Source organism: Micropterus salmoides, unplaced genomic scaffold (assembly GCF_014851395.1).
Source record: "Micropterus salmoides isolate LMB-PRFRI ecotype aquatic unplaced genomic scaffold, ASM1485139v1 Ms_hic_scaffold_10, whole genome shotgun sequence".
NCBI lineage: Eukaryota > Metazoa > Chordata > Actinopteri > Centrarchiformes > Centrarchidae > Micropterus > Micropterus salmoides.
Window position 1 is genome coordinate 28,010,611 of NW_024040041.1, and position 27,995 is coordinate 28,038,605.

At 42.4% G+C, this 27,995-nt stretch overlaps 1 protein-coding gene across 2 annotated transcripts; it reads left to right on the forward strand.

The window, feature by feature from the left end:
• Window positions 1-136: 136 nt before the first annotated feature.
• Window positions 137-27,981, forward strand: ppfia3 (PTPRF interacting protein alpha 3). 2 transcript variants are annotated; one of them, XM_038706535.1, is made up of 31 exons: window positions 137-289; window positions 1,325-2,053; window positions 6,887-6,988; window positions 7,075-7,314; window positions 7,406-7,465; window positions 9,318-9,446; window positions 9,542-9,634; window positions 11,078-11,130; window positions 11,231-11,324; window positions 11,525-11,659; window positions 12,577-12,660; window positions 12,921-13,052; window positions 14,150-14,212; window positions 14,303-14,382; window positions 14,923-15,091; window positions 15,890-16,083; window positions 17,105-17,342; window positions 18,175-18,308; window positions 18,399-18,553; window positions 18,720-18,819; window positions 18,911-18,992; window positions 19,082-19,282; window positions 20,518-20,583; window positions 21,053-21,079; window positions 21,274-21,449; window positions 21,789-21,886; window positions 23,377-23,552; window positions 26,546-26,614; window positions 26,726-26,888; window positions 27,471-27,532; window positions 27,838-27,981. In XM_038706535.1, the coding sequence occupies exons 2-30, from the start codon at window positions 1,715-1,717 to the stop codon at window positions 27,521-27,523; spliced, it is 3,705 nt and encodes a 1,234-aa protein (XP_038562463.1). In that variant the 5' UTR covers window positions 137-289; window positions 1,325-1,714; the 3' UTR covers window positions 27,524-27,532; window positions 27,838-27,981. The 2 variants fall into 2 exon arrangements, 1 of the variants encoding a protein (XP_038562463.1); XR_005442863.1 differs by lacking the exons at window positions 26,546-26,614; window positions 26,726-26,888; window positions 27,471-27,532; window positions 27,838-27,981 and having other exon boundaries at window positions 20,779-21,079; window positions 23,377-23,511.
• Window positions 27,982-27,995: the final 14 nt, after the last annotated feature.

Below are 27,995 nucleotides of genomic sequence, written 5' to 3' on the forward strand. Positions count from 1 at the left end.
TCTGATGTTATTTTATTTTATTTTAATATTGTGATATTGTATTTTTGTTAGCACATCGTGAGCTGAAAATCTAATCCGGATGTTGCCTGTGTTTCCTGCGTGTGGTTTGACGCAGCGGCTGCTGAGCCGTGCCGTCGCTCCCACAGCAGAGAGAGAAGGAGGGGATGGGGCAGGCTGGTAACCGGGCTGTAACGGGGATAAGCTGCAGCCTCCGTCTCCCAGATGCTCTGATGGAGTGAACCGGGCAACGATGCGCGTTTTTGTCCTTTCTTTGTCGGTCATGGAGAGGGTAAGACACAAATCGTTTGGTGGCGGCTGAAATCCACGGTGATGTGCGGAGCACTGATCTAGCCGTGCGTTAGACCATCCAGCTGTTTTTAAGGAGGGGGGGGGGCAGGGTGGTGTGGGGAGGAGGGCAGTGGGATGTTGATAGGAAATAGACGCCTTGCAGTCGGTATAAAGCCACAGCGGCGCACCGTTTACGGACATTTACATTCATCGTATCACAAACAATATTCCAATTGTGTAATATCTTCTGAGTTAATCTGTTAATTAGGCCTACATCATTTACAGGATGATTGGCACCTCCCACCATGATGTGATAGCGGTGTGAGGCTATCCTGTACAGCACTAAATGCATAAAAAATAGCCTGTTTTTGTTGCCATAAAGGCCACTAATTTTTTAAAGACAGCAATTAATTTTCTGTCTAACACCCAGAGGATAATAAGCCTCCTGATCCACCCATAATATTTTTACAGATGGGTTCCAGAGCCGTAGAAAGAAGCCTATTTCTTCCTGGATACAGCCCGTAATTACAATTCATGATGACACCCTTTTTTCCACATGAATGTATGAAACAGCGCCGCATCTTTTCTCCTACCTACAGGCCTGCTAATTGTTCTGTATATGCGTGACGGCATATTGTAGGCAGCTGACATTCCCGACTCATTTCCGTACATCATGCGCATTCATTTTCCCCATTATGACTATGAACGCTCAGATACATAAATCCGAGACATGCACTGATGGATGAATTACTCCAGACGTGGACTATCGCGATGCCAGTCAGTGCAAGAGACAGCACTGCTGCAATAGCAAGGGTTATTCTTTCTTTGAGGTTTGGAGAGGAGAAGAAAAACGCCTGAGAAAGCTGCCTGTAATGTCTGTCTGTGTGTGTCAGGACGGACCATGAGTGATGATATGAGAGATCCCAACCTGCTGGGCAACACTAGCCTGATATAGCCTACATTATGTGTTCTGGGAATGTGTGTTCCAGCAGAGTGTTTCTAAAAATGTCCTCTCCCTTTCTTTTTCTCTTTCCAGGATCCTCTCTCATCTCTGTGAAGCCTGGGCCAGGGGTCAGAGGTCATCCACCAAACCTTCATTTTTCCCTCTTACCCCTGCACCCTACCCCACCTCCCTACCACCAAGCCCTCAGCCCCTGCCACCCTGCACTTTTTCCTCCAACCACTGGAACTTATATCTTTTCCCCCCACTTTTCTCCCACTCACAAATTCACGAGGCCGCCGTGTTCGTCTTCCCACCGCACTTTCTTCTTGCCTGCCAGCCTCACTTGATCAGCTTGAGAGGAAAGACCCCTAACCAACAAAGTAACTGTTGACCGTTTCATGACGAGTCCGTCGTTCACCAGACACTGTGCTCAAGTGTATTAGAAAACCTCTCAGATAACACCTCTCACACCCAGGCCTCAAGATGATGTGCGAGGTGATGCCCACCATCTCGGAGGACGGGCGCGGCGGCGGAGGCGGCTCGTCTTCCCCGGCAGGGGGTGGAGGAGGAATGGGAGGAGGGATAGGAGGCATAGGGGGCTATGGCAGCCGGGATCCCCGTCTGAGTGGTGGCGGCACCGATGAGGGGGGCAGCACAGGCAACCTGGAGTCGCTTATGGTGAACATGCTGACGGAGAGGGAGAGGCTGCTGGAGAGCCTGAGGGAGACACAGGACAGTCTGGGGACGGCACATCTACGCATGCGAGAGCTGGGCCACGAGAAGGAGTCACTCCAGAGGCAGCTGTCCATTGCCCTGCCACAGGTATGATGGCTGAGGGGGTCGGGGTAACACTCAGGGGAGAGGTGGGAGCTGTGGACACACATGAAATAATCTCTACTTGTTTTTAAATCACATAATAAATGCTGCTCTAAATGTTGCTTTGGTACTGTAGCTGTGGAGGAAGCACTTTATTCTTACACGCATGTCTCAGCCCGACTGTTTATATTCCAGCCTCCACATCCCTGTCTGTAAAAGGCTATTATACTTCAAATGAGACAGGTCATACTTGTGTTTTGTCTTGTCAAGGTCAGACTGAAGATAGGTTTTGTGACATCAAAAAGTTATACGGTATGTATAATTGGCTTGAAATGACAAGTTCAGTCATATCATTAATGGTATAGACAATTGTAATAGGGTTCCCTGCGGATCTCAAAGCAATAAACAGCTGAAACAGGTGTTTCTCAGTTTGTGTTTTAAGCACGACTGTACGTGCATTTAGTTTTTAATCTACATGCCTTACTAAAGGAAAATTTCACCCCAAAATAAAGAGGCAGCAGTGAGCTGAAAGCTTGGAGTAAAATGTCTATTAGACTTTTTTAGTGTTTTCCAAATGCAATGTATTGTGGATTCAGAAGTGCTTTATAATACTTATGTCTTTATGTCTCATATATGTTCGTTACTCACAATGCTGTGGATAGACATGCACATCCTACAGTAGCCCACGGGGATTCACTGCACTGCATGCATGACTGGAGCATTATCACTGAGGATTGAGTAAATATAAGAGATGTAAGAAATGTAGTGAATATTGGCTATGGGGACCCATATTTTAAATGTCTGTTCAGAAAACGTTGCAAAAAAACTTGCGTGGTATTTTATGCTTTCATCAGAGCAAAAATATCAGCTTTAACTTTAATTCAGTGTAGTGTTGCCCGACACTTGGGTGTGTGGTTAATATACTGTTCCTTTAATTAAATATAGTTTAGCATGTGTGCACAGTCTTAACTGTGTCTGTATATGTCTGTCATGATGAAGTCTAATGAAGTAAGAAAAACAACAGAAAATAGTCTACATTCACATTTATTGCATATATGCCATGTTTTAGCATTGGACAGCATCAATGTTACCTCATAGTGGTAGTGAATGAGCCATGTTTGTAGACAGCCTGGTTCAATATTATCAATGAGCCAATTAACAAACTTATTCTCAATATAACATCTAAATAAAGACATACAATGCAAGAATACCAGTAGACAAGATTAACTTGCTCAAGAATTCATCCTTGTGAGCAGCAGCGTTGGAAAATTACTAAAATGATTTCAAGATGGAATAAAATACTCCATTACAAGCCCATTCAAAATCTGTATTATTATTATACATTATATATATATTATATAGTATTATCAGTAGAATGTACTCTTGTACTGTATCGACAGGATTCATAGTGAAAATGGTTCCTTTCACAGTGTTGAATTATTGATGCACTAACCTGTAAGCAGGATTTTAATGTTGTAGCTGGTCTAGGTGGCTCTGAGTCGGACTCCTTTATTGTGCTGTTGGGGAGTTTAAAGTGCAGCAACACAGATGAAAACCTCCTATCACCGTCATCATCATTTTCTTTTTATCTCATTAAAACTCTTTAGATAATGCTACAAATGTGGCGACCTGAAGCTAAAATACGGCTGTAATGTATTGTTATGAGATGCGAGATTTTACTTTCCGGCAACAGTGGTATTTAATGAGCTCATTACGTGTTGAACATAAGATTTTACTCTGCAAAGTAACGAGTGGCGTTTCTCCCAAAGCGGTAATACTCAACTACCAACACCTCAAAACTGTACTTTAGGAAAGTGAAACTAAGTCCCAGTTTGTACCCCTTTGTATTACTATTACATTCGAGTCAAAAAGATGCTCAACCGCATTCTCAAGTTGCAACTGTGATTGCTATTCAGCTAGCTGAAAATGGCATATCCTTGCTCGTTTTATAAGACACAAGCAAAATATTGTGGTTTTTTGGATGATATAAAACATTATAAAACATTGGAAAGTAAAGTACTAATATAAGCAATAATCGTATTTTTGATTTTGATTCATGCTGTACTAATTGAGCAAAGAAAAGTGTAATTTCAGTCAACCATCATTGTTTGGATTAGGAAATACAGTCACAACTTGAGAAAGAAGGTAAAAATCTTTTTTATCGTGCAGCTGTTGGAATATTTTTTCCTCCAGATGGTTCGAAGAGTCTTTGAGGATGCTGCAAATACTTTCAGAGCAGGGGTAGTTTTGTGAAACAACCTACTGGGGTTTTTTAGAGATCGTTTTACATGTCTGAGAATATTGGATGCTTGGCTTTGTGATTGGAATGTAATGGTAATACATGAGAGTCACAAACACTGGCTACCTAAAACCTGGAGATGATGTTGAGATGAGATGAAAATGTTGCATTTGCCCCTGTAGCACAGAAGCCAATTATTACATTATCCCACATCCCACTGCTCGAGAGCTAATCATTTTGTAATTCCACTCAACATACAAGGGCCCCATCTCTATTTTCAGGCTGGAGTCATTGTTGGATGCCTCAGGCAGCGATGATGCCCCCCTCACTGTTAGTACAGATTCTTCTCTGTCGCTATGCCTGAAAAATCAAAATGAAATAACAGATATAGCAGTGCTGCACATTCTAACAGAGGACATTAAAGGGCCATATCACCTCAATGAGAGGAGATCAATATGGTGCACACATCTGCAGAAACACACACACAGATAGAGGAACACATGGAGTACTGTGATACATTCTACAGTAGATGAGTTCAGTGAGTTCGTCTGTGTGTGTGTGTAGACGCTGCCAAGAGAGAAAAATAGGAGAGAGGGATGGAGAGAGCGACAGCATGGCACAGAGAGAGAGACAGAGAGAGAAAAAACCTGGTGATATGAAACACACACACAGAGACTAACAAATTGAGTCCATTTGCATATTGCTGCATACTAAAAAGGTGGCTTCAAGAGTCTGTTTTAGATGTTGTGTATCATGACAGGGGAAGACTGAAATGGATTAAGGGGGATAATGGCAGGATGAAGGGAAATGAAAAGTATAAGAGGTGAATAAGGGGGAACAGAATGGTTTGCATCGTGTATTTCACCAAAATGATGGTGAGAAAGGAATCTAGAAAGTGTTGTATCGGTGGTCTATCTCACTCCATCTCTTATATGAATTAATCCCAGAATTATGATATCATTTAGGCCCAGAACATGCCATCTGTACACAGCAATTTCCTCCCTGATCCTTTCTCTTCCATCTTTTCAAATAAGCTTCTTCCTTTCACTTCTTTCTCCGTCCTCCCCAATTTCAGCCCTGTGAGCACATCAGCTCAGAGGCTTGTTATAGGCTGTACATGCTATACTTTTTAAATGCATTTCGTCTGGAAGAGGGTGTGAGGCAAGGCGCCTGTTTTCTGCCGTATGGGTAAACGGATCACTGTTAACACAGAGCACAGATAACAGCAGCACCATGCATGCATCAGTGCCCTTTAATAGCTCGTTTGCATTTGCAATTTTAAAAAACACACACGATTCGGCGCACACGTGGGCTCTCTGTCCTATGTGTGTCGCGCCACTATCACACATGAGCAGAGTCGAAACGAGTGCATGGACGAGCCATTATGGTACAGTATATGTACATAGTACTGTGTGTGATCACGTGTTCAGCGGAGTGTTGTGATTACAGAAAGAAAGACATCATCTCAGCAATGCAGATGATCACGGCTGAAAGTTAGAGACTTCTATTTGATAATGTCACTCGTTCACTCATCGTGTCTTTGTTGATTTGTTGCCATAGATACAATTTATTTAGGCAGCAGATTTTAATCATAACTATCATGTAGCCAACCTCACATTATACATAATTGGATGAAATTACACAAAATTAAACTGGACTGCTGTCAATTGGAAATATTAGACATTGGCCTAATTCCAGTTACTCTCATGCTTGTTTAACCTCCAGGCATTTGTTTTAATGACGGGCAAACGCACAGCCAGTCATGGTTATTGCACAATTAAACCAATTTCAGGTACACCACGTGCAATAAACCTGGTTGTTAGATTTTATATTGAAACCTTGTTTAAGACTCCCAGCAGCAATTAACAGTGAACACTGTGGTAGATATGGCAAAGATTATACTGTATGTGCTGTTTGGTTGGTGTTTAGTGAGACGTTACCCCCTTTCAGCCAAAATGTAGCTGCATGTCTGTGCATGTGTGTTAAATGCAATGAAATGTGAGATTGAATGTGAGAGTGTGAGTCAAATTGTTCACTGCAGTTTATTGCACTGTGTGGGCTAAGGGAAAATATTGGCAGGAAATCTGACAGTCTGCAGTCTTTTTGTTTGTTTTTATGTTTAGTGGCATATGTTTCTAACTGGCCAAAGTAGAAGAGGTAACTTCATGCTGAGATATTTCCAGTCCAGTTACCATGGAGTTTGGAAACCAAATTTTCACAGATCATGACATCATTCGTTGGTTAAAATGTTTAGAAAAATTCAAATGCTGACAGAGTTGTTTCAATGCAATGCAGCCATAAGACAAAAGACCAGGAAATGTTATTCCCCTGCTAGCTTCTTACTAATCCCTCCACCTGTAAAAAAAAAAAAAACAACAACAAAAAAAAACAGCTAGGCCACATTTATACCTGCTCTCTGAAGGCAGGAAGTCACCAATTCAAGTTGAATCAGACACAATGCTTCACTATAAAATAATTTGTTAGTTGTGGGTGTGTGTTTGTGATCATGACCTCACTCAGCAGCAGCAGCAGCAGCAGCAGCAGCAGCAGCAGCAGCAGCAGCATTGAGTCAATAACAACTCCCTCTTGTGACCCTGCAGGAGTTTGCAGTGCTGACCAAAGAGCTGAACCTCTGCCGAGAACAGCTGCTGGAGAGAGAGGAGGAGATAGCAGAGCTGAAGGCAGAGAGGAACAACACACGAGTCAGTACACTTATATGTATACACTGAATGTCTGAAGAGTTACGCCGTGGGGAGGTTTATTGTATGTGAACCACATGTGTTTCCAGCTGCTGCTTGAACATCTGGAGTGCCTGGTATCCCGTCACGAGCGCAGCCTGAGGATGACCGTAGTGAAGAGGCAGGCCCAGTCCCCAGCCGGGGTCTCAAGCGAGGTGGAGGTCCTAAAAGCCCTCAAGTCCCTGTTCGAGCACCACAAAGCTCTGGATGAGAAAGTGAGGGAAAGACTACGGGTGGCTTTGGAGCGAGTGGCAACCCTAGAGGAAGAGCTGCAGTCCTCATCTCAAGAAGTGAGTCAACATGTCTTTGTTTCTGTGTGTTTGTTGTCTTTTCACAGGTTTCAGTGAATTACTGATGACGATTCTCTTCCGTGTTGTTTAGGTTCTTTCTTTAAGGGAACAAATCAAACGACGGCAGCAAGGACTAGATAATGGCAAAGAGGTAATGGGATCCATTTCTTCTACAATTTTCAGAAACGTAGTTGTCTCATAAAGAACTTTAAAAATCAAAGTAAGTTTAACAAATCACACAAACAAATCACAGTTATTTAGTGGAGATTAGGAACCTAGCTAATTTGAGTGGATATCTATTCTAATCCTGAATTAGACTGCTTTGACATTCACACTGATCCATGATGGTCCTGTCAGAGTGATCAACATATTACGGCATTTAGTGCTCATACATTTCCCTTAATAGAAGACGTCTTAAAATACACCACTGGAAAGGTGAACTTCTCAACCACCTTTAAGGAGAAAAGAGACAATGTCTAGTAACAACAAGATGCATAGAGTCTACAGCTATGCTAGCAGGTCTGTGCTTTGAAATTAATGCTAACATGCTGATGGTAAGCAGATTTATTGTCCATTTTAGTTTAGCATGCTGACATTTGCTTTGTAGCACTAAACACAAAGGGTTTTGGGGGGGAGTTCTTCCTTCTCTGAATTAAGGGTATAAGGATGAAATGTGTCGTATGCTTTACAGGTTGTAAAGCCCTTTAAAGCAAATGTGTGATTTGTGATATTGGACTTTATCAGTAGAATTGTCTTGACTACAGCTAAGGCTGATGGGAAAGTTATTCGTTTGGCAGGTATTTGGTCCCAATTTTAACCTGATGATGGTGCTACATGGAAAGAAAAGAGATCTCCAAAGTAATTCAAATTCACCCTCTGGGAACCATGAATGTCTGTACACAATTTTGTGCCAGGCTGTTAAGATGTTTTACTGGATAAAATACTTTGACCTGCTGGTGGCACTAGAGAGTCTAGAGAAAGTCAAGAGATCACAAACATTAGGTGCGTATGACTTCATGCTGCACTGACTTAACGTGATGCATGCTGGACTTAAAATAAGGCATGCTGGTTAGAAACTGTGTCCGACTTTCGGCAGTGCTGCAAATCGTCACCATGTCACATGACATTTAAACCTCCCGGGAGCAAGTCGGCTGCTTGCGCCGAGCCAGGTGGCCGCAGTTGCTTTTCTCCAGCCGCACCATTTTGGAACTGGTTGTAACCACACTATTGCCTGGTCTCGCAGCATTTTTCTCTGCAAATGCTGCAAGATCAGTCATTGATCTCAGCTCACAGTGACCTCATGCGGGTAGAATGCGTCTGACTTGACGGTGCCGTTTTTTTACCCCGCCCCTGCAGTCACCAGCTCACGTTAGACTATCAGGTCGGCGAAAGTCAGCCGCAGTCATCTCGGACGCACCAATTGTTAGGATTCATAATCTGGGCACCATGAAAGTGCGTAGAAAATTTCATGCCAATCCATTTAATAGTTGGTAAGATATTTCAATGTGGACCAAAGTGGTGAAATGACAAACAGACAGACCAATTAAACACAATTTTCTTCCATGGAGGGCGGCCGATTTCTGTTTAAGTCTGTACCTAGAATTTAAAATCCTGTGCTGATCAATTGCCATTGATTGCCAGAAGCTATTGCCATAGTCTACAATATACTCCTAGATCAGCAATGATACATATTGAGCACTGAATGCCTGAAATGAGTGACCAAGATACTGTATGTAACTTTATCACAAGCTTTATGGCTCTTGGCATATCTTTTAATGGCACTATCCTCCATAATTTAGATGAAAGTTGAGTCAGGGTATTTAGAAATGAAAGTGCTTTGGGAGTTTTGCTTCCAAATCTCAATATATATATATATATTTTGAAATTCAAATATGTCAGCACTTGATGTGGAACCCAACATCCAGGGTGAACTTTATACTACTACTACATATCATGGTCACTGCTTGGGATGTTATTAAAGTAAATATTTTCTCTTCATTCAGCGACTCCCCAATGGACCTTCCTCCATCTTAGATGACGCAGACATCGACAGGCAGAGGGAGGGCGAGATAGAGCGGCAGAGGTCAGAGCTGGGACAGCTGAAAGAGAGACTGGCCCTCATGTGCAGACAGGTACTTGATTCAGAGATACTGTTATGGTCTAATGCTTTCACCAAAACAAAGTATCACTAGCCGGAAATGCTAACGGACAGAAAATGATGTGTCAGGTTGGAGAGATCGAGGAGCAGCTGACGTCCGCCAGGAGGGAGCTGGCCCGATCGGAGGAGGCCAACCAGAAACTACAGAGGGATGTGAAAGAGGTGAGACTTGCTGTGCTGTTGACAGACCGCCACTATGTGTGTCTGTGAAAAGAGTGAATTTGCTCATACTCAGAAATATTTTACTGTACGCACAAGAGCCTCTACCCTGTAGCCATGGTGACAATACCTTCAGTAGAGCTGAAGTTTTTTGAACACATGGATGTGGTTGCTGCCCTGTTAAGCAGTCAGTGTGCTGGTAGTTGATTGAAGGGTGTGTGGATTATGTTTGAGTCCGTTTACTCAGCAGAACTTTTTCACTTTATGGGCCTGATTTACTAAAGGTTTGCATAAGTAAAAACGTGTACAAACGTGATATCACCAGCAAATTAAAACGTAAGCTGATCTACTAACGGTGTGCACGCAGAATCACGTCTTTCAAAAGTGCAAGATTGCACCTGGTGTTCATTTACTACTTTTGCCTTAATGAATATGCAATTTTGGGCGTTTCAATTTTATTGTGCAAAGTAATGGGAGGGTAACATGCAAATACATTTATTTTCTACACGCAATGTGATCTACCAAGCCTGCAAGCAATTTCATGTGAGTGCAACAGCATCTGTATTTAATACATTTGTAAGGAAGGTGCAAACTGCCAAGTGCTGCACAGAGATGGCTACTGTTAGTGTTGCCAGAAGGAGACACAGCCATAATGAAAGAAGACAATATTAGACAATATTATTCTATATCCAACATATAGAAATACTTTTTTTTTTTTATTCGATGAACCGTATGAATTTAATTGTTTTTTTGTATTTTTCTTTAGCTTTGGCAATACAATTTCAAGAAAATTTTGTTTCGACCTGACTTCTTTTCTCCATGAGATGGAAGAAATTAGAAAGTTGCGTCGTGTTGGGATGTTAGTAATTCCGGCCAAAAGAGTACTAAATTGCATGTACATTCTAAGGGTTTTGCGTGTTGTAATGGTTTTGGCCATGAAGAGTCGGTAGGGAAAGCAGCCACTGCGTAAAAACCTTGGTTTGTTTCATTAAGTGCGTCCCGAGTATGTGGAAATCGTATGAACCTGCCCATCCTGCCTAAGATTGCTATCTTGCAGATTTGAAAGACGCCATACTGCGTGATATCAAGTTTGCACACGTATTTACTCACGCAAACCTTTAGTAAATCAGGCCTTTATTTGGGATGTTAGTAAATCCGGCCCTATGTCTTATCCTCACTTGATGCTCTTTTGTCTTCCCACTATCTTCCCCCCTCCCCCCCCTCTGTCTCTCATGCACTTGTGCAACTGTATAGGTGGGTGCTTCTGAAATCTGTCAACAACGACTAATAACCAGTCATTATCATTCTTCAGCGAATAGCTGTTCATGCGCAATGAATTCCCTTTGATCAAGACCTACTTAACTAAATGTGACACTTTGTCTGGTCTTGTTTTTGTTCTATTTCTGCATCGGAATCTTTATACACGTTTTTCCTTTTTATTCCCAGGCACTCTGTCAAAGGGAAGACATGGAAGAGAGAATCACCACATTAGAACGCAGGTTTGGGCTTTTTCTTCATGTCGATGAACTCTCGATGCCCTCCCCCAAAATGTGCCCCGCTCACTGCTTCTTCTATCTGCCGGTTTGTTCTGGTGTGCAGGTACTTGAGTGCCCAGAGGGAGGCGACGTCTCTCCACGACATAAAAGATAAACTGGAGAACGAGTTGGCCAGCAAAGAGTCTCTCTACAGACAGGTAGGGAAAGTCTCTTTCATCCCTGTGTGTGTGTGTCCATGTTTCTGCTGTTGATTGGCAGCTTGGCCACATTTCACGTCGGCACACAGAGCGTGCCATCAATGCATTTTCTTCTGCTTTAATCCGGTCTGCTGCCCTCAGCAGTCTTCACACATGCTCTGAGTTTCACCTCCACTCCCTCTCATCCTGTTTTCTTGCAGAGCGAGGAAAAGAACCGGCAGCTTCAGGAACGTCTGGATGATGCCAAACAGAAGCTGCAGCAAACTCTGCAGAGGGCTGAGACGCTGCCTGAGATCGAGGCACAACTTGCCCAGAGAGTGGCAGCACTCAACAAGGTGTGTGTCTGTGTGTGTATGTGTGTGTGTGTGTGTGTGTGTATGCGTGTGTTCGTGTGTGTGCAACCATACTAGCCCAGAAGAGGCATTTTTGAGTTAGGTTTGGAAAAGTGTCACAGACCTTTTATCCCCAAACAGTTTCATATAATGAAATTAAAATAACAATATTTTCACCTGACAGCAGCAACATGTGCATCTGTGCATGTTGGAATATGCTCCTATGCACAGACACAATTAATTGAGTGTGTTTGGGGGCATGTGTGGGCACGTAGGCTGGTGCAGGCATGAATATATAAATTTATAGTATGTATTTGTGTGTGTGTGTGTGTGTGTGTGTGTGTGTGTGTGTGTGTGTGTGTGTGTGTGGTGGTGGGGGGTCTTTGCATGTGTGTATTGATGCATGAGTGAAACGAAACCTGAGATGTCAAATGAGGGAGGAAAACCAAATATTTTCAGCAAGCAGTGTCAGTAATTCATAAGCAAACAATCTAAAATGAAAACCAGCTCAGGGCACAGTTCAGAGTCAGCACAGCTATTTGATCCTTCCTCAACACGTCAAGAACTGCATGCCACACAAATCTTTAAAACTGACTAATTTAATTGCTCATACTGTATGTTAACCTCTAGCATTCCCGTAAATACAATGTTCACTCATGCCAAACAAAACGTGCATTCACTCTCCTCATAGTAACTAAACCTCACATCTTACATGTTCAGGCAAGAGGGCTTTGTGAAAGGATGAGATTAATGCCCTGTAAGATACACACAAGCAAACGTTCCTGTTACGCTGTGATCTGCACAGGCATGTAACTAATTGGTAGACTCGGTCAACAAGCTGTTTCCTTTGTGTTAATTTGTATTAGTGTTGCAACATGGTTTGCGCTCTAACCCTTTTTCCTTCCTCTCCAATCATTCAGGCAGAGGAGCGTCATGGTAACTTTGAGGAGCGACTGCGGCAGATGGAGGCGCAACTGGAGGAGAAGAACCAGGAGCTACAGAGGGTGAGTCATGCTTGCTTTTCCATCTCTCTCTCTCTTTCTCTGTTTTCATCCTCCCCCTGTTTCATGCCGTCCCTTTTGTCAGGCTTTACGCAGCACAAAGGCGCGATAATTTTCTAAACCCTCTTTTTGATTGTGCACATTCAGATAGAAATCTTTGTCTCTCACTCTCAGTCAAGCAGAATGCTTGTTATTAACTCTCCTCCCACCTCCTCCCTTTTCTTCTCTTTTGCTCTCACCCGTCTCGCTCTCTCACCCCTAAGGCGAGGCAGAGGGAGAGGATGAACGATGAACACAACAAGCGTCTCTCCGACACTGTGGACAAGCTACTGTCTGAGTCCAACGAGAGGCTGCAGCTCCATCTGAAGGAGAGAATGGCCGCCCTGGAAGAAAAGGTGACCTGCTCAGACAAAAGCGAGAATTCACAATATCCCTTTATTTTAATCTGAACCTACTAAAACGGCAACAGAAACTGTCTCATTCCCCTAATCAAGACCCTAAAGATGTCACTTACCCCCAAATAAACTCCCACTGTCAGGTATGTTCACTCACTTCTCTGCCCTCCAGGAAGTGACCAGTTAAAACTTGAGTAAATTCCAAAACTGTCTCCCAAACAGCAGTGAATCCTACATCCAGAAAGTACATTTACTGTACATTTACTTGCTATTATTATAGTGCTATACTTTAGTACTGGTTTGAGGTACTTTTACTATTCTTGAGTATTCTACTAGACTACTTTATACATACAAAACATGTAATCACATTACAAAATAAAATGCATGACACGGAATAAACTACCAAGCAGCATGTCAGCTATTTGAAATTAGCTCGGTAAAATGCTACTTATACATTAATACTATGATAATTATCCAATTAAAATTTTTGCATTTTATTCTTGGTAGTTTTAGTACATTTTGTTAATAGTACAGTTTGAATGCAGAACTTTTATTTGCTACATTTACTAAAGTAAAGGATCTGACTGATGAGTCAAAATCTGGCTGAAATTCAAAAAAAACCACACAACACCATTTGGAGCAGAAACACACTTTATTTGCGCTTTCTACCTATTTTTAATCACTGAACCATTTTCTGAGCAGTCAGCATGTTTAATTGCAGGAATTGGTGTCTTTTTTCAGCAGAAAAACTTACTTTTTAAAGCTTGGCAACGTAAAATGTGGGTCAATATAGGTTTAAGCCACTCTGCCCCTTTTAAGAAATCCGGGTAAAAAAACAAAAACTGGCTGTATTAGTAAACATTACTGTGCTATGTGTAGTTTACTGATTTCTGGTTATTTCCCCTCACTTCCATTTAAAGCAAAGTTCTCCTGTGCAACTTTAAACACTGTCCCACAAGACCATTTCGCTAACCTTGCTGTCCAGTTTGAACACATCTCATTTAGATTACTGTTGTTATCTTGCAGTAATAATGCGCATTCATGCCAATAAAGCTAATTTGAATTGAATTGAATGCTTCTGATTTTTCTACCTGCAGAATGCCCTATCTGAGGAACTGGCTAACATGAAAAAACTCCAGGATGATCTCTTGGCAAACAAGGTGCCTGTGCCTATAGGCCTTCGTCTTAGTTGAATCTAGGAGACATATGTTCCATTTTTCATTAAACTCTTGTCTCTTTTCAACTCCCAGGACCAGCTGATAGCAGAGCTGGAAAGGCTTCAGCTGGAGTTAGATCAGTTGAGAGCGAGGCCCGGGGGCTCTTATTCCAGGTTGGCTCCATTTAAACGTCCACACCACAGTCTAACCAGTATTCTGAGTTTCCAGTGTGGCTTTGTCTGACTGATGCCAGTGTTGTGTCTCTTGTCAGACATTGTAGATTAATCACTTCACACTGGAGGCGTTTAACACTGTCTGCACTCACAGGGCTAAAACAGTGTTGATATGTAAACACACACTTATTGACTGGGTGCACAAACACACCTGCTTGATCCAACACTTCTAATTCTAGCTAACGCTTTCTCTTTTAACCTTCTGTAAACCTGTTAAGTGGAATTTGATTTACACATTATATGAATTAATATGTCATATGTAATATACATTCTAATTAATTTTGTCTTCTTGTTAGTTCTTTTGTAATATTTCTACTGTACATATTTTAGTTGTGTTTAAATCCCTCCCCTTTCTTGCTGTGTGTTTTTCTGTCTTATACCGTCTTATTGTAGTTGCCGCCGCAATCTTATTCACCCTCCAGTAATAATTCCCATTTCATCTTATCTCATATCATCTTATCTTTCCTTCCATCTCTCCAGTCGCTCTCTGCCAGGTAGCGCTCTGGAGTTAAGGTATTCCCACGGGGGCGGGTCCCTCCCAGCAGGCTCCACCACTCATCTGGATCCCTTCTGTAACGCTCCCTCTGGGGGCGTGGTTAGACGAAGTCACCGGGCTCGTTGGAGCTCCGCACGAGAGGACTCAACCAAGGTGAGAATCTACTGTACAGCACTACTGACAGCACTGTTGCCTCACAGCAAGAAGGTTGCGGGTTCAAACCCCGGCCTTTCTTTGTGGAGTTTGCATGTTCTCCCCATGTCTGTGTGAGTTCTCTCCGGGTGCTCCAGCTTCCTCCCACCACCCCACATGCAGATTAGGTTAATTGGTGACCCTAAATTGTCCTTAGGTGTGAGCATGAATGGTTGTTTGTCTATGTGTGCCCCACCTTTTGCCCGATGTCAGGTGAGATTGGCTCTGGGCCCCCACGGACCTGTATGCAGGATAAGCGGTTGATGATGGATGTTAGTATTGATGCACTTTAAAACTCTTGGAAGCAGCAGCTTATCAGTATGTGTTACTTATCCATTTGAGGTCTAGTTTTTGGATTATTTACGACAATTGTCACCTGCATGCTGATTATATTACTTTCTTATTAAGGGGAATAAAAAACGTAAAAGTATTTTTTTTCATTGAAAGCTACAATACAGACATTTTCATAGCAATCCATCTAAAAATTGTTGAAACATGTCACTCAAAACATCAAATGTGAATGTAATGATGGCACTAGAAGAAAAGCTAGGGGATCACCAAAGTCAGTAGCATTCATTCTTTGGGGAAATACTGTTTTGTACAAAATTTCATGGTAATCCATCCAGATATTTCAGTCTGGACCGACATTGCCATCCCAATAAAACCTAGATTTAGCCTTGACGCTGAGGGGATTGATGAGTATTTGTGGATGGAATCCTATGATGAATGGGTTCTAAGTTTCTAGCTCTGTGTGTGCAGTACCCAGACTGGGAGAGCGGGGCTCTGCTGGGGACCGGGTTCGAGCCGGGCTTGGATGTGGGCTGTTCCGACGACGAGGACGACGGGGAGCCTCGGTTTGGCTCCGAGCTGCTGTCCCCGAGTGGACAGACTGACGTGCAGACCCTGGCCATCATGCTGCAGGAACAGCTGGAGGCCATTAATAAGGAGATCAAGTAAGGAAGGGCGGCAGCGCTCAACAGCTGGGAGGGAGGGAGGGGAGAGGAAAGGAGGGAGGGGTTTAAGAATCAGATTAGGCTTTATTTGCCAGGTACGTGTACACATACGAGGAATTTGACTCTGGATTGTACATTGTTCACGATGTAAGACAATAATACAATAACAAAATCAGACACAGGCTACGGTATAGAGATCGCATTTATACACACTATAAACAAAAACAATATAGACAGATTGAGACAATAGTGCAATGAGCGGAGTGCAAAGAATGCAGTAGTAAAATTATTATCATTATTATTATTATTTTAATGTGCATGTCGGAGGTGGATGAGATATACAGGTGCACATAAACATACATGCATACATGTACACAGTGCGATGGAGCACAGTGCAAAGGATGCTGAAATAAATATTATGTGCAGGTGTTATGTACTTGTGGTAGCTGGATTGGTATACAGTATAAACAATATACAATATGACAATATGAACAGTATGAACAGCTCTGAAATAGAGAATGAGAGAATGATGAATAAATAATAAGTGGTAACCATTAAACAGGCAGCTGATTAGAGGGGGTGGAGGGGGGATTAGAGGTGGGTTATTGCACAGGAATTGTTCCTGACACTGTGAGTTTAAGGGAAGTGAGAATGTTGGAATGTTGTCTCGACACTACCAAAATGCAAGATAACTACTAGCCCTGCATTCAGACCTCTGTTTAAGTAAAACTACAGAAGTATTATCACCAATCACCATTTTTATTTGTTTGTTTGTTTTTGTACCAAGCCAAGCATGATATAACGTAAGAATTAATGAGCTTTAGAGGTGCTGGTAGATTTTTTAAACTTTAAACAGAGATGATGTAGCTTCATATTTATCGTACAGACATGAGTCTCATCTAACTCTTGTCGAGAAAATGCGATTATTTTCCAAAATGTCTTTCTTGATCTGTTTAGTGATGGCTGAACTGCACATCAGTAGAGTATTTTAACTTTATTATATTGTGTTTAACAAAATCAGACTGATCCAGGAGGAGAAGGAGAACACGGAGTTGCGGGCCGAAGAGATTGAGAGCCGGGTCAGCGTGGCTTTGGACAGTCCGCCCATCCCGCCATCCTCCCTTGGGAGAGACAGCACAGGACGGGGCTTCATCCCCTCGTCCATCACATCCTCCACCCTGGCCTCCCCCTCTCCTCCCAGCTCTGGACATTCCACCCCTCGCCTGACTCACTCCCCGGCCCGTGAGAGTGATAGACAGGTACCGCTGGAATGAAGAAACTTCTGTTCCTGCCTGTGTTAACCTTTTTAATCTCTAGTCTGTACCCACCTCCCTGTTTATGCAAACAGCTCCTCCAGACAGTGAGTCATGTAAATAAAGCATAAGTAAATCATGCAGACAGGGTCAGAGAAGTTCAGTTGTTCTTCAAAAGCATGTTAGATTAGGCAATAATGATTCAAGGAACTTGTTTGGTGCCAGACATACTGGTTCCAGCATTTTCGAAACGGGCGGATGGAATACAAAAGATATGTAGGAAAAAAACAACTCGTGATTGGAAAAGTGATAATGTTGACATGGGAGTTCAGAAAAGAATGACAAGAATGATTCAAGTTATGAACCAGCATAAACAAAAAAACGCTTATGGAGCTCAGTAGCTGGAAACAGTTTCCTCTCCTGTCAAAAAACCTAAGTTGGGTTATGGTGACTAAAATGAGACAGAAGAGAAGTAGAAAAAGGTCACCTGGTACACCCAAGTCTGCTTTCTATTCATTGTGTAAAAATTAATGGATCCAGGATTATTAAATTAAATGTATTAGATTGCTGTCTATGTTTGTAACAATTGGCGTTCTTACAGGATTAGCGGACCTTCCCTTAGAATATCTGTGCAAGTTGAGGTGTGGTTTGACCAGTTCTTGTAGTTTTCAACTAGTCTTTAGGGTTGTCCCAATCTTTACCTTAGCACAAAGATTGGAAACAGGGAAAGAAGTAACTTCATGATGATTCCTCTGGCTTCCTGGCAGCAGCTCCCAGCCAAGAAATAGTCTAAAATGGCAAATTTTTGTGTTGGCTGATTTTACATTTAATCTTTCAGAACAACAAAGATGATGATCGGTCCCTTGCTCTTCTTGACTCTACGCCTCCTTCCACTCCTCGTGCACTGCGCTTGGACAGGATGGCCCTCACCCATCCGGGAGCAATGCTTGATGACCCCCGGGACTTTCGCAGGTAAGGCAGGCACACATTAAATATATCAAATACAATGGTTTAATCCTTTTTCGGCTTATCCCTCTTAGTTATTTCCCTTGTCCCTTCCAGTCTCTCTGCAGACGGCAGCAGCTCCAACAGCAGCCAAGATTCTCTCCACAAGTCCAGTAAGAAGAAAAGCATCAAGTCTTCCATCGGTCGGCTTTTTGGGAAGAAGGAGAAAGGAAGGATGGGGCAACCTGGGCGGGATGGATCTGCTTCTCTTGGTAAACAAATAGAGGATAAGGGCGGGGTAACACTGACTGTATATCAGTAATCCACACTGACATGTCAACATGAGGGTGAGCTGCTCTGATTGAGTGATTTAAGGTCTATCTAAATCTATATAATCATTCATTCTTGTGGCCTTTAACCCGACTGTTTCTCTTCCAGCATCTACACCCTCTGAAGACCAAGCGTCTGGAGACCCAATGGGGATGAACAAGACTGGGACTCTGGGTCCAGCAGATAAAGACCGCCGCAGCAAGAAGAAGTTTGTGAATTATAACCCGTTTTGTTTCTCAGATTAAATATTTTGACCTCTCACTTGAACAGACTTACATAAGGCTTCTTCTTCTTACCAGGCATGAGCTACTGGAAGAAGCATGTCGCCAAGGACTTCCCTTTGCATCGTGGGATGGACCCACTGTTGTATCTTGGTTGGAGGTACTGTGCAATCACAGAAACCTAAGGGATGGGGAAAAAATGTCCTCGTGTTTCCTTCTTTAATTAATCTGTTGTCTATCTCCTTCCAGCTGTGGGTGGGAATGCCAGCCTGGTACGTCGCAGCCTGTCGCGCCAACGTGAAGAGTGGCGCGATCATGGCCAACCTTTCGGACACAGAGATCCAGAGGGAGATCGGCATCAGTAACCCACTTCACCGGCTCAAACTGCGGCTGGCCATCCAGGAAATGGTGTCCCTCACCAGCCCCTCTGCCCCGGCCAGCACTCGCTCTGTGAGACTCTGAGACTGCACACACATTTAACAATCTCATAGAAAAAAAGACATATTATGACCACACATATGTTCTCATGTCATAAAAAAAATCCCAGTCTAGACAGCTTCCCTATAGGATTAAAGGTAAAGAAGCCTTTAATTGGAGAACGCTAAGACCTTAAACACCTTCATATGTCAATTCATGGATTCATTCACCTTTTTAATTACTTTGAGGCCAACAGTATCCTCTATGGTGAGCATTGACTGTTTGCTGATAATACACATATATGCTGCATTCATACCAGCAGGAAGAGGTACATGTTGATCCAGGTGTTTGTTTTGAGATAAGGTGAAATGTATATTGTCCCTGTAGCGTGAATTTGCAGCTGTAAGTAGTACTATGATACAAAAAGAAATATAAAATGTAAGTGGGAAAATAAGATACCAAATAGGGGTGCAATATAAAAAGCAGATTTTGTGGAATGGTGGAAATAAAAGTTGAGGAAATGTGTGCTGCAGGAGTTGCAGGAGAAGGAAAGAAAAAAAATGCAGTAAAATGTTAAATACAAACGAACATGAAAGGTACTCTGCATGTGATAACTGTCACAAATAATAAAAAATATGAATGTATTTTCCAAAGGAGAATGATAGTAAACTGCACTGGTGCTAATAAAGTTTCACCTATTTCACCTAAATGAAACTGGGCAACAAAAGCTACATTTTACCAAATGTTGCCTTCTCACACAGTCACAAAGATAAACCAGATGTTGAAAAGTATAGTAAAACTGTTGCACGCACAAGCATTTGTGCTTCTGCTTTTTATGTGTCCTATTTCATGGAGGATAAAAATACGAATAACCAAAAAACATATTCTTCTGACTGAATACTGTCAATTTTGGAGTTTGGAACAAGTGCCAAACTTTGGTTTGGCTCGGCTTTCCCAATTCCTTGCCGGGCTTCGTATTTATTTACAGCAGGAATCATAATAATGAGATGAAATGTTGAGGATGATTAATCACACAATTCTGCTCAACAGATTTATCCTATCGGTTCACATAAACCGGGTGAACCTTTTGTTCATCAGAATCACCATGGCAACGAGAAAGCAGTCTGTTGTTGTGGTTAACTGACATCTTGTGATGTGGCACAGCAAAAATGTGCAAGCTTTGAGTCAGTCCTTTAGGCAGCCAATGCAGTATGTGGTGTTTTTTTTTATCTCACGACTTTACTTTTCTCTTGTTCACATGACCGCAGTCGACCAGTAACGTGTGGATGACCCACGCAGAGATGGAGTCTCTGAACGCTGCCACCAAGCCTCCGGTTAGTGACCCTGCCGTCTTGTCTCTGTCTGACAAACCCTCTTTTATGTTTTCATTAATATTTTACTCTGTTTTGAATTATTTTAAGCGTTTTGTCTGGTCTGAATCATGTTGACGAGTCTCTCCCCTTCCTCCTCTCACTGTCTCTCTCTTTTTAAATTTCTATCTCTTTATATGTCTTTCTTTGTGGGCCCAGGCCATAGTGTTGAGCATCTTCTTCTCTCCCTCTTGTTGCTGTTTCAGTGTGAACTGCTTCCAACTAATTACCCGTTCACTAACACACTATTCCTCCCTTTTGTCCTCCTTTCCTGCTGCTGCTGCTGCTCCCTCCTCCTCTGCTTCACCTCCATCATCTCTCCCTCCATCCACCTTGCTCTTGACCCCTGCTCCCCTTTTCCTCACCACCTCCACATCACTCTCTCTTGCTCTGTCTCTCTCTGTCTGCCTCGTCTCTTGTCTCGGCGCTCCAGGAGCTGAAAGAGTTCAGCTGGGATCAGGTAAGGATCAACTGCGCTTTTTTTTGAAAAGTCTGAATTAACACAATGTATTTGTGTATGTATTTATGTATTTGTCAGTGGTTTTATCTCTTGTGAGACTTACTGCTGTGAGTCATGAGCTGCTGACTTGCACCGGCATCAGATATCAAGCTGAGCATGAATCAACATTGATCATCTGTGGATGTCCCCTCCAGATACTGGCCTATGGCGATATGAATCACGAGTGGGTGGGCAACGACTGGCTGCCCAGCCTGGGCCTGCCACAGTACCGCAGCTATTTCATGGAGTCTCTGGTGGATGCACGCATGTTGGACCACCTGACCAAGAAGGAGCTGAGAGGGCAGCTCAAAATGGTGGACAGCTTCCACAGGTAGAGCTCATTGTCTCTGCGCCTGCTCCCGCCTCTTTTACAGCCACAACTCATGCTTTTCAACTCCACTTCATTCTTTTCTGTTGAATCTGTGTCTCTGTGTGTGAGAGGCATGGGAAATAGGAAGGTGTTAAAAGACATATAGGCATACTCCTGTTGTTGTGACACTAACTGTTCAGGTATGTGTCTCAAGGCCCTCTTTAAGTTATCTTTTAAGAGACTTGAGGAGTCAGATGCATTGGATTGTGTTAATGCTTTCTGAGTACAGGTGAGAGGGGAAACTCGCCTTCAATTAACCTGCTTCAACCGCTCCCCCTCTGGTTCTTTGACCTTTCACAGGGTCAGTTTGCATTATGGCATCATGTGCCTGAAGCGTCTCAATTATGATCGCAAGGAGCTGGAAAGGAGGAGAGAGGAGAGCGTCCACCAGAACAAAGGTGAGCACTTTTTTTTCTCTGCCATTATCTCACCATTCATGCCTCAGATGTGGGATGGATGTTTCTCTGACCCTTTTCACGGAACTAATTCCTCTATTCATACCGTGCCGTTGTCTCGTTCAAAGTATAGCTTAATGATTACTATATAAACCCATGCGTCTATATCCAGGGGTCAGCAAATAAGTCTGGCATTGGGCCAATTTTAAAAAATAATCATTAGATGGCGGACCAGTCAATTTATCATTTATAATCCATTAATCACTGTATGCCTGGTTAGCTCAGTCAGTAGGGCACAGGGCTCCTGTTAAAAGGGTTCTGTGTTCAATTCTCACTTGCTGCTAGTATAGTTTTTCTCCCTTTTCAACAAAATGATTATGAAGAGATCGTTTACATGTTCACAACTAAGCATGTGCAGGGGTGTGTGCCTCCCGGCGATTGGTCGACATCAGCCTCCATCCTTCGTCAACCGCTTATCCTGCGTACAGGGTCACTGGAGCCAATCCCAGCTGGCATCGGGTAAAAGGCGGGGTTAGTCCTCCCTGTAATGGACTGTGTTATAATTCACATGTTGATGAAATCCCCAAATGCAAAGAAACATAATCTGAAACAGGACACACAAAAGACCAATACAGTTGTGTGTAAGTACATAATCGCAGATCCTGACATAGTTTGACTTTGTTGACCTGCTGCATTAAGTACAACACTGATAGCCCCCTTTAAAGTCAGATGCTCATCCAAACAAATATAGCACGATGTTATTTTATATTATTAGTAGTGTCAGTTGCTTTGAAAAAATGAAATTGCTGCCCAAACACAGTAAACTATAAAAAATCATTTATTTTCTTTCTTACATCAGCTTTGGCATTTAAAATAAAGTAAAACTAGTACTTTGATAAAAAAACTCCCACAAACTTAATAATGGCAAACAAAACCAACATTTCCTTTGATTTCTGCTGTTTCCCACATTAATGAGAGATGTTTGGACCACCCCTTCGTTAACCCCCCCCCGCTCCCCCTACTTAGAAGAGATTATAAGAAACAGCTTTCTAGTGCAATTTGGCTGGATAACGATTACATAAATGTCAACACACTCAGTCATTAAACAAACCCAAATCTCTCGCCCTCCCACCACTTCGCCTTGGGATACACATGTTGTAAATTTACAGTCAGTTCATCTTGGCTGATTTCCTTACAGAACAATTTCCCAAGTGAGGAAATTTGTCTTGTGATGAACTTCACCTGTGCAGTCTGTGTCAGAGAATAAATTAGTAAAGCATGAACATTTCACTATTTCTCTTGATCACTCATTAATACTTCACAGGTAATTTAACCCCTTCAGGAGATCATTAATAAGCCCAAACAGACCTCCATCTTTCATGAACTTTGTGTAGAAACAAAACCTCGCTTATAAAAACACTGAGCAGACAGCTTGCTGTTTGCAGATGGATGCCTCCTCTCACTTCCTTCACCTGCTCCTTATTTCCTCCCAGATGTGATGGTGTGGTCCAATGAGCGTGTGATGTGCTGGGTGCAGACACTCGGTCTGAAGGAGTACGCCGACAACCTTCGTGAGAGTGGCGTACATGGGGCTCTGCTGGCTTTAGATGACACCTTTGACTACACAGACCTGGCCCTGCTGCTGCAGATCCCCAATCAGAACACACAGGTAATGGAAAGGTAGTTGTTAAGGGCAAATATTTTAAACTTAAAGATCCCTCATAAACATGTATTTTCTTTAAATGTGGGAGTTGAAGGCTTCAAGTTACTACATCACACTCAAGTTGCATATTGGACCACGAGTGGCTACGAAACTAGTTGTGATGACATGAAATCCTGCTCATATGTTCACATGTTAAACTTAGATTTAAAGAAAAAAACAGAGAGACTTTTTGTCTTTAGCAGATTAATTTCAAAACATACTTCGAGTCTTACCGACATGTCAAGTTTTTATTGTAAAGATATCGATACTATCTGCCCAGAGAATTTACCAGTGTTTTTGTTGTTGTTGTTCGGATGTGAGAAGAGTTGTGCTGTGAGTGAATATGAGTAAATCTGCTGGGCCTGATAACATCCCTGGCCGTATACTAAAAACAAGTGCCAATCAGCTAGCTGATGTTATTACTGACATTTTTATCACTCAAATTGCTTTACACTACCTCACATTCACCACATTCACCCCACATTCATTTACAGAAATTAACTAATTTATATACATTCACACACTGATGGCACAGCCGCTCCAAGTGCTTTGAGAAACTGGTTCTCCGGCACACAAAGAACAACATCCCAGACAGCCTGGACCTTCAAACATTCAGAACCATCAGATCCACAGAGGATGTTATCTCCTCTCCCCTCCACTCAGTTTTTACACACCTTGAAAATAACAACTCTCTGACAAGCGAAACAAAAATATCCGCTGCCGTATCCCCAGGCTGAGACTACTCAACGCCACCTCATCCTCTGCATTCCACCATAATTACATGATATTGAACTTTCTGTTATGCTGGTTTTGCACATACCATTACTTAATATATTTATTTATATAAGTAACTCTATATATTGTTTTTATTAGTATTTTTATTCTATTCTAATTTGAAATATTTGTATACATGTTCTGTGTGTGTAGAGCGAATGGAGCTAGACCTTTTATTTCATTGTGCAGTGTTGTACAATGACAAAATTAATGTACCTTCATTATTCTGCACAAGTGAAGTAACAATAAGTGAAACACATTTTTGAGTGGGGAGGGACTTTGAGTTACCATTAATCAGTATCCGCCAATTGAAGTATTTTCCTTGCAGAACAAAATCTTTATACCCCCTTAATTTAGTCTTTTTAGTTTGAAGAAAACGTCTTTACAGTGGTGAAAAAGCCCCCTTCCTGATATCTTTTTTTTTATGTTTGTCACACTCAAATGTTTCAGATGATCAAACAAATGCACAAAATGCAGTTTTTAAATGAAGGTTTTCATTATTAAGGGGGGGCGGTGGTCCAAACCTACATGGCCCTGTGTGAAAAAAGTGAAAAGCTTCAACTGTGGTTTATAATATCTTTGGAAAGCTGAGTTCAATTTCTCTAGCCACACCCAGGCCTGATTACTGGCACACCTGTTGTCAATCTAAAAATCACTTAAATAGGACCTGCCTGACAAACTAAAGTAGACCAAAAGATCCTCAAAAGCTGGACAGTGCGCTGTGATCCAAAGAAATTTAGGAACAAATGAGAAACAGAGTAATTGAGATTTATCAGTCTGGAAAAGGTTATAAAGCCATTTCTAAAGATTTGGGACTCCAGCGAACCACAGTGAGAGCCATTATCCACAAATGGCAAAAACATGGAACAGTGGTGAACCTTCCCAGGAGTGGCTGGCCGACCAAAATTACCCCAAGAGCCAGGGACGACTCATCCAAGAGGTCACGAAAAACACCACAATAACGTCCAAAGAACTGCAGGATACACTTGCCTCGGTTAAGGTCAGTGTTCATGACTCCACCATAAGAAAGAGACTGGGCAAACATGGCCTGCATGGCAGAGTTCCTTCCTTACTTTTGGAAAAATACTCTAAAAGTAACTATACTAAAAGTAACATAGTATTTCAGAAAAGGAACATCACACCAACAGTGAAATATGGTGGTAGTAGTGTGATGGTCTGGGGCTGTTTACCGGCTTCAGGACCTGGAAGACTTGCTGTGGTAAATGGAACCATGAATTCTGCTGTCTACCAAAAAATCCTGAAGGAGAATGTCTGGCCATCTGTTTGTGACCTCAAGTTGAAGCGCACTTGGGTTCCTGCAGCAGGACAATGATCCAAAACACACCAGCAGGTGCACCTCTGAATGGCTTAAGAAAAATAAAATGAAGACTTCGGAGTGGCCAAGTCAAAGTGCTGACCTGAAAGCATGACCTTTAAAAAAAAAAATAAATAAATAAAATAAAAATAAAGTGGTTACGTCTCAAACCCTCCAGTGTGGCAGAACTACAACAATTCTGCAAAGATGAGTGGGCCAAAATTCCACCACAGCGCTATAAAAGATTCATTGCCAGTTATCGCAACACTTGATTGCAGTTGTTGTTGCTGCTAAGGTTTAGGGGCCCATCACTTTTTCACACAGGGCCATGTAGGTTTGGATTTTTTTCCCCCCCTTAATAAAAACTGCATTTTGTGTTTTCTTGTTATCTTTGTCTGATATTTCAATTTGTTCTGAAACATTTCAGTGTGACAAACATGCAAAAAAAAAAAAATCAGAACGGGGCAAACACATTTTCACACCACTGTAATAGCATTTAATTTTTTTATAATTTACCGTAATCATTATTGAAGCCTTTATTTACGTCAAGAAATACTGGCTTTTGTCAGACGATGGCCTCAATGATGCTGACAATGATTAGTGGCTGATCTTTAATCACAAAGGCATCTTTTGTTGGATCCCTCTCTCCATCATTTCCTGTCACCTCTATGCTGTTTATAATGAAGGCTTAAAATGCCTGGAAAAAATACTTAACCTTATCTGATCCTTAAGAGTTAACAAATACACTGGTTTAAAGGAGGCATTCTGAAACATGAACTAATGAATGCCAGCATAGCACACCCGTCCTGAAAATGTATCATCTGCAGAGTCCAAACAAATCTCAAGGCTCTACATCACCTCTCTCCTGCAGGCCAGACAGCTCCTGGAGCAAGAGTACAACTCCCTCATCTCCATGGGGACTGAGAGACGACCTGATGAGGTCAGCACGCTAATCAGCTTGAAGAAATAAAATAAAATACAGATTGGACTAAGTGATGGATATTCAGAGCAGCTATCTTTTTTGTTGACACACTGTCTGTCTGTCTGGCAGGATGGAACGAAGACGTTCACCCGCTCACCCTCCTGGAGGAAGATGTTTAGGGAGAAAGACCTACGGGGGGTGACCTCTGACTCCGCCGAGACCCTGCCTGCTAACTTCCGTGCCTCAGCCATCTCCACGCCCTCCGTTACCCTGAGAAAGGTTCAGAGTGATGGTGAGTACGACCCGTGACCTCTGACACCTTCGCTCTCATATTCACATTTGTTCAGCTCTGCGCTCTAGAGGCGCGTCTCAATTTAGATGATGTGTGAAAACCTGTTACTCTATATGGCCATCACTCACATGAAGAGCATGACAGGAATCAGGGCAAAAGGTTTGTTGCAGCTAGGTTACAGAGCTAGCTCTGATCAGGTGCAGCTATTCTGCGGACCTGATAATAAATGAGCCATGTGTTTACATTGATTCCTTGGAAATGAGCCTTGAACAGAATCATTTGTTTTCAGCCAGCACACAGTACGCATTATATAAACTGCTGCAAGTGCATACCCAAAATCACATGCACAGAGCAGTTGGTTGTTTTCATACTACTCTGCCATTAGTTTGGCAGTGGAATTTTCTGTTTCCTTTAGCAGAGGAACTGCCAATAACAAGGAACAGACGCTTCAAAGTACAGAGGAAGACTATTATCTCTCATTCCACTTCTTATTAGCATTTCCTGTGGAAGGTCAGTACTGTTTAAGACATTACAGTTACGATAATAACCCCGTCTGTGTCTGTCTCCCGGTCTCCAACACAGCCAACTCTGGTGCCCGGGGTGAGTCTGCCTCAGTGAGGACGTACTCCTGTTGAGGGACTGAGGTGAGAACTGTCCGCCACATTAATTAAACTGGATAGTAATGTTTCATCCATGTGGGGTTTCATCTCTGTGGTGAGACAAAACATTTTCTCTGAGCTTCCAAGATGGGTTGCACATGTGCAGAGCACATTTGTTTCAACCTTCTTGTTTTATGTGTTTGTTTGTTGTAGAGAATTGGTTTGAGCCTAGGATTTTTGTAGTTCCACTAAGGATTTAAAGTAGTTGGTTTTGTGGATGGGGGTTAAGGCAGAGTTGAATTAAGGCCGCGGAAGCAATGATGTGGTAATAATGCTGTTTCTGTCCTCAGGGCGCTGACCGGATTGGGACTAGAGGACCCTCTCGCTCATCCACGGAGAAAGAAGCAATGAATATAACCATTTAACTTAAAAATAAATCTATCGGTCTGACCATTCTGCAATAACTGAAGCTACGGAATAAAGGGGAAATGAAAGAATGTATGAATGT